The sequence below is a fragment of the Podarcis filfolensis genome (genome assembly GCF_964270895.1).
Source record: "Podarcis filfolensis genome assembly, chromosome: 15".
Taxonomy (NCBI): domain Eukaryota; kingdom Metazoa; phylum Chordata; class Lepidosauria; order Squamata; family Lacertidae; genus Podarcis; species Podarcis filfolensis.
In genome coordinates, this window is record NC_139618.1 from 4042634 (window position 1) to 4054657 (window position 12024).

The window sequence follows — 12024 nt, forward strand, 5'->3', positions numbered from 1 at the left end:
AGAGAAGACTCCCTGGAAAAGACCCTGATGTTGGGAAAGATGGAGGGCACAAGGAGAAGGGGACGACAGAGGACGAGATGGTGGGACAGTGTTCTCGAAGCTACCAGCATGAGTTTGACCAAACTGCAGGAGGCAGTGGAAGACAGGAGTGCCTGGTGTGTTCTGGTCCATGGGGTCACAAAGAGTCAGACACGACTAAACGACTAAACAACAACAAAAAGACCTTTAAATTCTTATCACAACAGTAGGCTAGTTTCTGCACGCAAAGAACTTCTGTCCTCCCTCCAGACAAGCAAAGATCAGAGTTCAAGGATGTTTTTCCATCCAGGCAAAGACACTCAAGAAGGATGTGAAGCAGGGCCAGTTAGGGGCGTGGCCTGGGTTGAGAGGCGTGGCCTGAGGAGGAGTGTGGTGTGTTCCCACCTGAGAACCTGAGTCCGGAGAACCGTTCTGGCCAGAAACTCCAACCCAGCCCTGTTTTACAGCCGTGGAGATATCCTGGTGGCTGTAACTCCAAAGGCCTCGGCCAGCTGGCTGACAGCTTGGGATCTCTTCCTTGAAATGATCCAGGCCAGGCCTTGAGGTCCGTACGTTGTGCAGCAGGCAGGCACACACACATGCCCACTTTCCGTACACAACACCCCTCCTGCTTTGATACTCCTAATTAGGTTTCATGGATGAAAAACCATCACCCGTTCTCCTCTCTCTCCCTGCCTAATCCAAATCTTTGCTTGTTAAGTGCCTCTCAGAGACATCTGCTTATTCTCCAAAGTAACCTAATTCCCACCCACCCTACAGCTCTGGCACCTGGCCCTGCCGTTAGGCGAGGTGGAGCAAGCGCCTTCAGACGGCACCATTTGGAGTTTTTCAGTTATTTCTGTTAACAATTTCTGATTGTACTAGGCCTAGGTGATGTGTCAACCAGTTTGAGGGCCAGAGCGCAATGGTGCCTTTAAGGTAAAGGTAAAGGGACCCCTGACCATTAGGCCCAGTCCCGGACAACTCTGGGGTTGCGGCACTCATCTCGCTTTATTGGCCGAGGGAGCCGGCGTACAGCTTCTGGGTCATGTGGCCAGCATGACTAAACTGCTTCTGGTGAACCAGAGCAGCGCAGGGAAACACCATTTACCTTTCAGCCGGAGCAGTACCTATTTATCTACTTGCACTTTGACGTGCTTTCGAACTGCTAGGTTGGCAGGAGTAGAGACCGAGCAACAGGAGCTCACCCCGTCGTGGGGATTCGAACCGCCGACCTTATAATCGACAAGCCCTAGGCTCTGTGGTTTAACCCACAGCGCCACCCGCATCCCCAATGGTGCCTTTACCCAGCGGTATATTGCAGGTGAAACCACTGTCGCTCCTGAGTCCCTCCACTTCTGGAGAAATAAGCTCCATCAGCCCCGGGGCTCTGGGGTGAAACTGCTGTTGCTTCCCCCAAGACTGGGGCCAAGGCTGCACATTCATTCTTCTGCACTCTGGGTGCTGGAGGAGGAAGAACGATGCATCGCTATATCAGGATGTTTAGCTGGTGATGCATCGTGTTATAGGGGGGGAAACTGCTCCTTTTCCCTTATGGGGTATTCCAGACCCTGTATAGAGTCCTTAAGTGGGTTCCCTATCGGTAGGAGAAAATAACAGAGGCCAACCAGAGAGTATTGGGAAGCAAAGCAGCTAGTAAGCCTAATCTTTATTAAAACTGTTGCAACAGGGTCCCCACTCACCACACACAGGAGGGAGGAGGAACCCAAAACCAAGGTGTGCAAGCCCTTATATAGACTTTTGAAATTGCCCACCCTGTAGCTCAAGACCACCCCCAAAAACAGCATACATATATCACAGAAGGAGGCAGTCTCCAGCAGAAATCCTATTAATAGTCACTAATTGCTTTACCTGGGCAGCCTGGGCGTTCTTTTGTGATGGTAAATATTTTAATTCCTGAATCCAGGTCACAGGCTCACCCTATTCATACACAAATATGCCCTTAAGACAGGTAAGCAAAAGACCATGAAGAGGCTTTCCTTGCAGAGAAATATTTGAAGTCAATTTGGGAGAGTCAAAATGGCTTCAGGATTGCTGTCCTGTACTATTTCAGACAGGTGGTTTATATACTTACGTATGCGTTTGCCTTGTACATTTATGAACGTTTATTTCATATTTGGGACCTTAGAATTATAACAATCGCAATGTTGAAAAGTGGATATCGCCAGTCCTAGATTTTGTGTGTGTGTGTGTGTGTGTTTGTTCTGTTTATGCATGTTGCCAATTTTTATTTAACCTGCAATGTGGATAACGGCTAGAATATACGTCAGCGTGTGGTTTCACTTGCAGGTACTTGAAACCGGACGAAGACAAGAAATCCAAACACAAGACGGCGGTGAAGAAGAAAACACTCAACCCTGAATTCAATGAGGTAAGGTCACTCTGGTTTCAGGTGTTTGTTACAGGTCTATGGGAGGTGGAAAGGGCCCTAGATGGAGGGACGTAGGAGGGTGACACACTCTGACCATTGGTCCACCCAGCTCAATACTTTGGTCTCCAAAGTTTCAGACTAAGGACATCCCATCCCTAGTCTTGAAGCGGTGAAGGAAGCAGGTCTGGAGTGCTGCTGTGGTGAGCTTAGCAACAAGCAAAATGCCAGGCTCCACATATTTTATTTCTTCCGGGGGTATGGGGGTATGGAACACTGGCAGCCCTTCAGATGCCACTAGACTACAACTCCCATAATGCCTGGCCATTGGCCGTGCTGGCTGCTGGAAGTTGGAGTCCAACACCATCTGGAGAGCCACCATTTCTCCATTAGGGTGAAGGGGGCACTGCCCCACCAACCCACATCTGCTCTCAGCCAATACCCATCTGCATGCATTTCCACCTAAAACCAGTCCAGGGGGTTGGCACCGCATGTCAGATTCCTCCTCCTTAGCAGATAGGAAGATGGGCACCAAGTGAAAATGAGTTGGCCCTTGCTTGACACTGAGCTTAAGAACTTAAGAGGAGCCTGCAGGATCAGTCCAATGGCCCATCTAGTCCAGCATCCTGTTCTCACAGTGGCCAGTGTTGTAAACAAAAATCTGCCCTTTTTTCCCTTATGGGGTATCCAAGAGCCCGTACAGAGTCCTTACGTAGGTTCCCTATCAGTAGGAGAAAATAACAGAGGCCAACCAGAGAATACTGAGAAGCAAAGCAGCTAGTAAGCTTGATCTTTATTGATCTGTTGCAACAGGGTCCTCACTCATCACACAAAGGAGGGAGGAGGAACCCAGAACAATGGCGCGCAAGGCCTTATATAGACATTTTGAATTCCCTGCCCTGGAGCTCAAGGCCAACCCTACATACATCATGCATACATCACAGAAGGGGTGTAACCTAAGACCACCCCTCAGATACATCATACCTACATCACAGAAAAGGCGGTCCACTGCAGAAATCTGAGTGACTTGTTTATCTCGTCTGACACAGGTTACCTGTTTAATGGTCACTTGATTGGATTGCCTGGGGAGCCTGGCCAGTCTTTTGTAATGTTAAATACTTAGTTCCTGGGCCAGGTCACAGGCTCACAGCCTATTCATATCTTAAATGTGCCCTTAAGGCAGGATTTGTGAAGGAAAAGACAATGGGCAGGCTTTTCAATTTTCCTTTGACCTTGCAGAGAAATAAATGAGGTTTGGGAATCAAAAATGGTTTCAGGTCGGTCTTCCTGTGCTGATCTATGTATGTGCTTGGTTGGTACACTTATGAACATTTAACATATATCTAAGACCTCAAAATTCCTATCACACCAGCCAGATGCCCCTATAGGAAACCCACAAGCAGGATTCGAGCACAAGAGAACTTTCCCCTCCTGTGGTTTCCAGCAACTGGTATTCAAAAGGATTGCTGCTTCTGACCGTGGAAGCAGAGCAGAGCCACCGTGGCTAGTAGGCAGCAATAGCCTTCTCCTCCATGAATTTGTCTGATCCTCTTTTAAAGCCACTTAGGTTGGTGGTCATCACTACCTCCTTGTGGGAGGGAGTTCCACAGATTAACTATGTGCTGCATGAAGAGGACTTTCTGTTCTGTGCCCTGATTCTTCCAACATTCAGCATCATTGGATATTCCCAAGTTCTAGCGTTATGAAGGATAATAAAATAAAATAAAATAAAATAAAATAATCCACTTTTTCAATTCCATGCGTAATTTTAGAAACTTCTATCAGGTTGACTCTTACTCACCTTGTCTCTAAACTAAAAAGTCCCCAGCACTCTGGCACCGCCTCCTGTTGGGGCTCCCAGACTTTCGCACTATCAGCCCCAATTGGCACTACTAACCAGCGCCCCCTGCAAACTGCAATTTCTCCAGTGCACCACCAAGTTTGCAGCTCTGGTTCATTGAAAGTGCTGGACAATAGGAGCGAGAAGTTTGGAAACACGTCCTGAATGCACGTTTATCCCTTTCCGCTGCAGGAATTTTGCTATGAGATTAAGCACGGTGACTTGGCGAAGAAGACCTTAGAGGTGACGGTGTGGGACTATGACATTGGCAAATCAAACGACTTTATTGGTGAGTCTGAGGTTCCCAAGGGAGATCTGCAAAGCTTTGATAGTTTAATTGTCAAGGCACCGGACTGTTAAATGTCACCTGGATTCAGCATGACCTTTACAGCAGATTGCACAGATTCCCACTAAGTATCTTCCCACGAGGGATAGAGGGCTCAGCTCTTGTCAATTTAATTTCCCAGTGCATGACAATTTCACCCGCGTTTATTCTTAAACCCCTTCCATCCCATTTCCATATTAATCTGTAATTTTAAAAAAATCCACACCAAAAAATAGCCATACTAAAATTTGTATTTCAATACTGTAATGGTTCTAGGGGTTGCTCGTACGTAAATCGACACCACACCTGGCTAGGTTACCTGGGTGAACCCTTTCTGTCTGGACAGCCTCTCACCCGTGGCTGTCTCAATCGCTGGCAGAATCCGTCAGTGGGCGTTTCTTGAACTTCTTCCAGCAAAGAAGCTCTTTGACGCCTAGTCGCCGCCTACTCTCCCTGCGCGGAAGTCTTCTGCGCAGGGAGGGTGTGGACAGCAGAGGACCCGTGCTCTCCCCGCTGGTCTCCGGCGAGGAGACATGGAGCCCCCTCGCCGATTCCCCCATCTGTCCCCCTTCTCCACTGGTGCTACGCTGAATTCCTTCCCCAGAAGATGGGCTGCTTCTTTCGCTCCTGGGACGCTCTCCAGAACCCCTCTGGAGCCCTCCCTCTCCCTCTGGCTCCGATGGCAGTTCCCTGACAAATACATACCTGTATGTATCTGATCACAAAATAGTATCTTAAATACAGAGTTTATATCAATATACGCACACCCACCCCGAAATTCACATTTTGCAACGCATTCGGGTGCAGTTCTTCTGAGCCAAGAATCTATGTTGCAAAACTTGGAGAAGTACAAAAACTGAAGAATAATTATGCCTTGGTTCCATGTTTTTAGTCCAGGAGGTGAGAATTTGGTCCGTTCCCCCATTTGCAGAATTGCAGGACTGGAAGGGACCACGAGAATCATCTAGACCAACCCCAACAGTGTGGGAATCTGCAGTCCAGGAGCCCCAATATGGGATTCGAACCCACAACCCTGAGATTAAGAGTCTCATACTCTGAGCTATCTCCTTCCTCCTTAAAAGAGGAAGCCACAGCCAATATACACACAGTTTTTAGAAGGCTACAGGGGTGAACCATGATTTGGGTGAAACTGGTGGGATTAGGGGGCAGAGTGTGTGAATTTAATTAAGCGCATCCCTTTCTCTCCACCCCTTTCCCTTTTTTAATTGCATTTTGTGGATGAACAGATAAACAACAAAGCACAATGGCTGGTGAAATTGCAAAACAACTTACCTGTCACTGTCAGAGTCCAACCCTCCCTCCCCCGCAATGCAGGAATCTTTTGCCCAACATAGGGCTTGAACCCACGATCTTGAGTTTAAGAGTCTCATGCTCTTCTGACTGTGCTTGATTATGTTCCTCCACTATTCCTTTTGAATCGCTTCCTTTGCATTTAAAGGCAAGAGCTGTTTGACATTGGAGAGGATTGCCTTGGATGCTGGCAGACTCCCCTTCATTTTGGGTTTTTCAGCAGAGGTTGGATGGCCGTCTGTCAATGATGATTTAGCTGTGATTCCTGCATTGCAGGGGGCTGGAACACAGGGTCCCTTCCAACTGTGCAGTTCTATGACTCTATGAAATGAACGGGGTGCAATGCTGTGTTGTCAGCGTAATTGATGCAGTGTGTAAGACGAACTGCAGCCAAACTGCAACGAAGGTGGGGAACAACAGGAAACAATGTCTCTTTACATCTCTAGGCATCCCTTCAATCAATGACCATTGATATAAAGGAAAAAAAAAACTGCTCTTTTTCCCTTATGGGGTTCCCCAAAGCCCATATAGAGTCCTCTTTTTAGGTTCTCTGTTGGTAGGAGGAAATAACAGAGACCAACCAGAGAATTTTGAGAAGCAAAGCAGCTAGTAAGCCTGTTCTTTTTTAACTGTTGCAATAGGGTGCTCCCCCACACGCAGGAGGGATGAGGACCCAGAACAAAGGGGTGCCCACCCTTATATAGACTTTTGGAATTGCCCACCCTCAAACTCCAGACCACCCCCAGAAACATCGTACATACATCACAGAAGGGGTGTAGCAGCCCAGGACCACCTCCCCCAATACATCATACCTATATCACAGAAAAGGCGGTCTACAACAGAAATCCGAGTGCATTGTTTATCTCCTGTCTGGCAAGTTACCTGATTGCATTATCTGAGTTTTGGCCACTCTTTTGTTATTATAACCACTGAATTCCTGAATCTAGATCACAGGTCACAGGCTCACACCCTGTTCATATCTTGAATGTGCCCTTAAGACAGGATTTGTGAGGAAAGAGACAATGAGGACCTTAAAATTCTTTTTTTTATATAAATGATTTTTATAAAGATTTAAGAACACCAACACCACCAACAACCAACAAAGACATCACATCTTATTACATATATCCCATTTTATGCTCCATAAAGCTGTTGACTTCCGTCCTTCCCTTCCGCCAGTTTTCTTATTCCCATCTATAACTCACAGTTTCATTGATTAAACATTACACCATGACATAAGATTTAATTCAACCCTGCCAACGTTTTCATATTTCTACAGTTCTCACTTATATATACCATAAATATACTCCATTCTTTTTGGTACTTCGTCTCCTCCTGATTGCGAATTCTGTGTGTCAATTTTGCCATCTCAGCGTATTCGACCAGCTTTATCTGCCATTCCCTTACAGTCGGAATCTCCTGTAACTTCCACTTCTGGGCTATCAAAACTCTAGCTGCTGCTGTTGCATACAGATATAATCTTTGATCTGACTTCTTAATATCTTCCCCCACCAAACCTAGCAAAAAATTCTTCCGGCTTTTTTGGAAAAGTGTATTTGAACATCTTATTTAACTCGTCGCAGATCGATTCCCAAAACTCTTTTATTTTGTTACATGACCACCACATATGATAAAAATCGCCATCCTTTTCCTTACATTTCCAACAAGTTTTACTACTTGTCCTATACATTTTTGCCAGTTTGGGGGACCTTAAAATTCTTATAACACCGTGATGCAAATCCAAATTTTGTATTGATCCTTTTTTTGGGGGGGGGGAGGGGATGCACAAACAGCCACCAGGCTCTGGCTGCCCATTTGTCTCTCATTTGTCTTCCTCAGGTGGCGTGGTTCTTGGGATCAATGCCAAAGGCGAGCGCCTGAAGCACTGGTTTGACTGCTTAAAAAACAAGGATAAGAAGATTGAGCACTGGCACACGCTCACAAACGAGCTGCCGGGGGCCCTCCTCAGCGATTGACCTCACAGACACACCCCGGATACCTGGGAAGAGCATAGCACACAACCCCGGCCAAGGAACAACGGCTGCCTTCGGATTTCCTGTTTACTTCATGCCACGGGAGGGATCCCATGTCGGCAAGGATTGAGAGGGGGCGGGCCTTGCTTGGAAGGTCCCAGCTGTGGCCAATTTGCAGGGAACTATTTGACACTGCTACACGCCCCCCTTAAAAGCAACAACCCACAACAGCTTGTTATTTCCTGTTGTTTGCAAGCTTCAGTCCTACAGATTTCTCTGGGATGCCTTGAATTTACTCTTGCAGCAAGTTGGTTTTCTCTGTGTGTGTGTGCGTGTGTGTTTGGGGGTGGGGTGGGTTGGTCCAGAGGGCTGCATGCATTAGATCTGTGACTTCTTTGATATTCTGGATTCAGTCCCTTGCTGCCTTGTGAACACAGTGGCAACATGAATGCACAAATATATAGTAATATAGATCTATAGATACATGGGTTAAGGGTTTTCCCTCTTCCTCTTTTCATTTGGTTTTTTTGTAATATGTAACTGATGCAAAGTGTTTTGTTGAATCTCCGAATTAAGAGATACTCGGTGTCATCTCTAGCTGTTGTCTGTCCTTGGTGTATGTGCGGGAGACGGGGTAGGGGGTGGGCAGAGGGTGGTTAGTTTTCAATTTTGCTCTGAAGTATTTTAGCCGTCCGGTTAGATAAGCGGTGAAGAAGCTGTGGCCCTCAAGATGCTTTTGGGTTCCAGCTCCCATCACTCCCCAGACCGCTGGCCACGCTGGGACCTAAAAGTGTAGGAGGCTGCCTTATACCCAGACTGTTGGTCCATTCAGCTCAGTATTGTCTGCACGGACTGGCAGGAGCTTTCTGGAGGTTTCCTACAGGGAGTCTTTTTCCCCAGCCCTATCATTGGGGATTGAACCTAGGGGACATCTCCACGATAAGCAGATGCTCTGGGAGTTGGAGCGCAATGTCTTGAGGGCTACAGCTTCCATGCCGCTGTGTTTGACAATCTGCTCAAAACATAAACGGTCAACACACAACACAAAGGGCTGTGTCGCTCACCTGAGGCAACCGCTACCTTCTTGAACCCTCATCTTCCTCGGCCTCTTCCCTGTTAAGAGAAAACGAGAGAGGCCGCTGAAGAATTGTCAAAGGCTTCTCGCTGGTTTTCAGAGAATTATCCAAGCAGGGAGATCAGAGGCCTGACTTTTGTGCAGCTAACACACCTGAGAAACTGGAAGCCTTCCTTGTGTGGCTACTACAGTTCTCTCGCATCAAACAACACACTCTCTCTCAGCAATTCACCAGAGTCTTTTGCAAGACAGAAGTTTAGGGCAGACCCTTCTGTAGCTCCGAGTCCACAGAGGCTTTTCATCCCAGCTGGGAAGTCCAGCCTGCAGCTGAATTCAAAGACCAGCACTGACTTCCATAAGTGTCAATACATGCTAAAAAAACCGGGTCTGCTGGGCTTATTAAAAAAAAAAGAATTATTCTTCTGTTAGCACAATATAGACTCTCTAGTTAAAAGAGAATAGATTTATTCTCTATCAGTTTTATGCTTTCTTTCACGTGCAAAGGTCTTTTTAGGGGGTGGGTAGGTTCTGAGTTGTTTTTCATGTGAAGTCATTGCAGAAGACCATCAAACTCATATCTCATGGCTTGTATCCATAAGGTAGTCATAATTAGGGATGGAGGAGAAATTCGGTTCCGTTCAAATTTTACGGAGATTCTCTCTGATCCGCACTTTCAAAAACAATATGTAAACTGGAATGCAGCTGTCCTTCAAAATTCACAGTTCTCTGAATTTCACAACGCAGTTCTCCAATCAAAATAATATGTATATTAGGAAAATGTGTGCACAGCACCGCATATGTTAGTGAAAATAAGTTATAAAATGTGTTTATCAGGCAAAATTGCATACAAAAATATGTATGTTAGGGAGGAATTTGCACTAAGATGCTGGTGAATTTTCCTGCAGACTTTTTTAAAAATAGAAATTGCAAACTGATGCAGAAATCTGGAGAAGCAAAGACTTGAAAGAGAAAGAGAAATTAATAGGCCAGTCATCCCTAGTCCTGCTCAGAGCAGGTCCACTGAAATCACAGCTGCTGTAGGTCTACTCAATTCAATGGTCCTACACTGAGTAGATAGTTGGAGACAACCCAATGCCTTTATGGATCCTGTGAGATTAGTTTACAGATTGAGCACCATTTGTAAGAAGTTATTTGGATACTAATCCACCAAAACTGATGCTTTTCAGATGTTGCTCCCATGGGCAAGACTCATGTACTTGGGAAACAGGAAGTGCAAAAAGTACTTCCTGCCATCATGGTTTAAAACTACTGTTGTTTGTGGATCTTGTTGGAGGAAAAATAAGCCAAATGCTGATTGCAGACAAAATCTCTCTGCAACATTTTGTATTCCAGGGGAAGCCTTGCCAATTTTCCTTAACACCTCCGTCCTGCACTTGTTACCCAACTAGGTATATTTCATTTTGCACAAGGAAAGATGTTTTCTGCAATCAGCTGGATTCTTCCATTAAAAATGGCTTCTCCACCTCCCCAGCCACAAACAATGCTTTAATAACTGCCATATCCAGGAAATCACCATTCACAGAGTCATTTTCAGCCTCAAGCTGTTTTAGCGGACGGTGAACAAAATTGTGGCCAATTTTCATCAGGTGGCTGTGCGGAGATCATTTTCTGTTGTGTTCCAGAAAGCACTTGAAAAGGCAATATCTGGCACTTTGAATCGATGAGCTGTTTGGAGAAAGCATTTCAGAGGCACATTCTGATACCTCTAGTGTGTTTTCCCATCGTTGCTTATTGCCGGTGAGAAAAAGCAGGAAAGGGGCATTTGTGGACAGCTGCCTGTTGTAGACTTTGCATCACAGTCCCCTGTTTAAACAAAAGAAAGCATTTTCACACCCCCCCCCAAGGCTTTCAGGGACGTTTTCGCACTGTCTGCATCATCAACGTGACTCTTCCGCATAGGGCAAAATAAATATTTCCACCACACTTCTATGGTGATGGTGTGCCGGATAACTTCCCTCCAGAGAATATTTTTCCTAGGTACAGAAACAACATCACTTGTAAAGAGGCCCGTGGAACAGCCAAGTCATATGCCTTTTTTAAAAAAATAAATCTCAAAGATAAGCTGTTTTCAGTGTCTCAATATGATCACATGCACCTTTCTGCTGATTTCCGTGGGTACATGATTCTTTTCGTTTTCTATCAAAAGCCTTTTTTTACCTGGACTCTGTACATATGTAAATTAAAATATATATTATACGGTATATATAAATATATATAAATATATATATATATATATAAAACAAAAACTACTGCATGTCAAGTTAGTGGTTGTCATGCAAAAGACTTGTTAGATGTTTGATACCAATGTTTTGCTACAGTGAGTTGGCCGCAGAAACATGTCCTCTGGGCTGCTTCCCCACAGATCAATTTTGTATTTCAGTATTACTATATGTACTTTTTGGTCAGATTTGTTTAATCTTTATAAATAGAACCGCAAATGAATAATAAAAAAAAATGATGGAAAAGTTTCATTTTGGAAGTTGAGTGATTTGATTGTATTTCTGTGCCGTTTCCCATTCAAATGAATCCCAAGGCGGCTCACAAACAATAAATAACATGACAGAGCATCACAAGGGCAGCATAAATCACATCATATAATTAACAAACCATCAGTAAAACAATCACAATCTATTAAGTACTGTTAGCAAACCAGCCGCTAAAGAATAAGCGAAACATCACAATTACAGCGTGAGTCAGATGATTGACAAATCAATAAGGCATTCATACTCTACAAGGCAATATTAACAAAATAACAACTAAAAAATAAGTTGGACAATACGAAGTTCACACACACTTCCCCAGCGATTCATAATCTTTCACTCTGTTCAGTTCCTTAAAATATACATACACATCCATCAAGCCAGAGGACCTTGATCTAACAGAAATACCTGCAACAGGGCTATACTTAAACTTAAACCCACATCCCATTTATAAACAAAGCGTGCAACCCTATAGCTTGTTTACTTTGAAGTAAAAGAAGGCTGCTTTTTTCCCCAGTTGGAACTCGCCAGAACTCAGTTCTGGCACCTCTCAGGTGGTCACTGCTGCCATTATAAAAGAACGAGGGAGGTG

The 12024-nt window shown here is 45.1% G+C and overlaps 1 protein-coding gene across 1 annotated transcript in view; it reads left to right on the plus strand.

Annotated features, from left to right (window-relative positions):
* The window catches only part of DOC2B (double C2 domain beta), a 139844-nt gene extending 128421 nt beyond the window's left edge, over positions 1 to 11423 (plus strand). Inside the window, exons 7-9 of the mRNA XM_083587876.1 lie at positions 2329 to 2410; positions 4440 to 4536; positions 7723 to 11423. Of these exons, the coding sequence (XP_083444002.1) occupies positions 2329 to 2410; positions 4440 to 4536; positions 7723 to 7859 (316 nt within the window). The 3' untranslated portion in view covers positions 7860 to 11423. The remainder of the gene's footprint in view (positions 1 to 2328; positions 2411 to 4439; positions 4537 to 7722) is intronic.
* Positions 11424 to 12024: the final 601 nt, after the last annotated feature.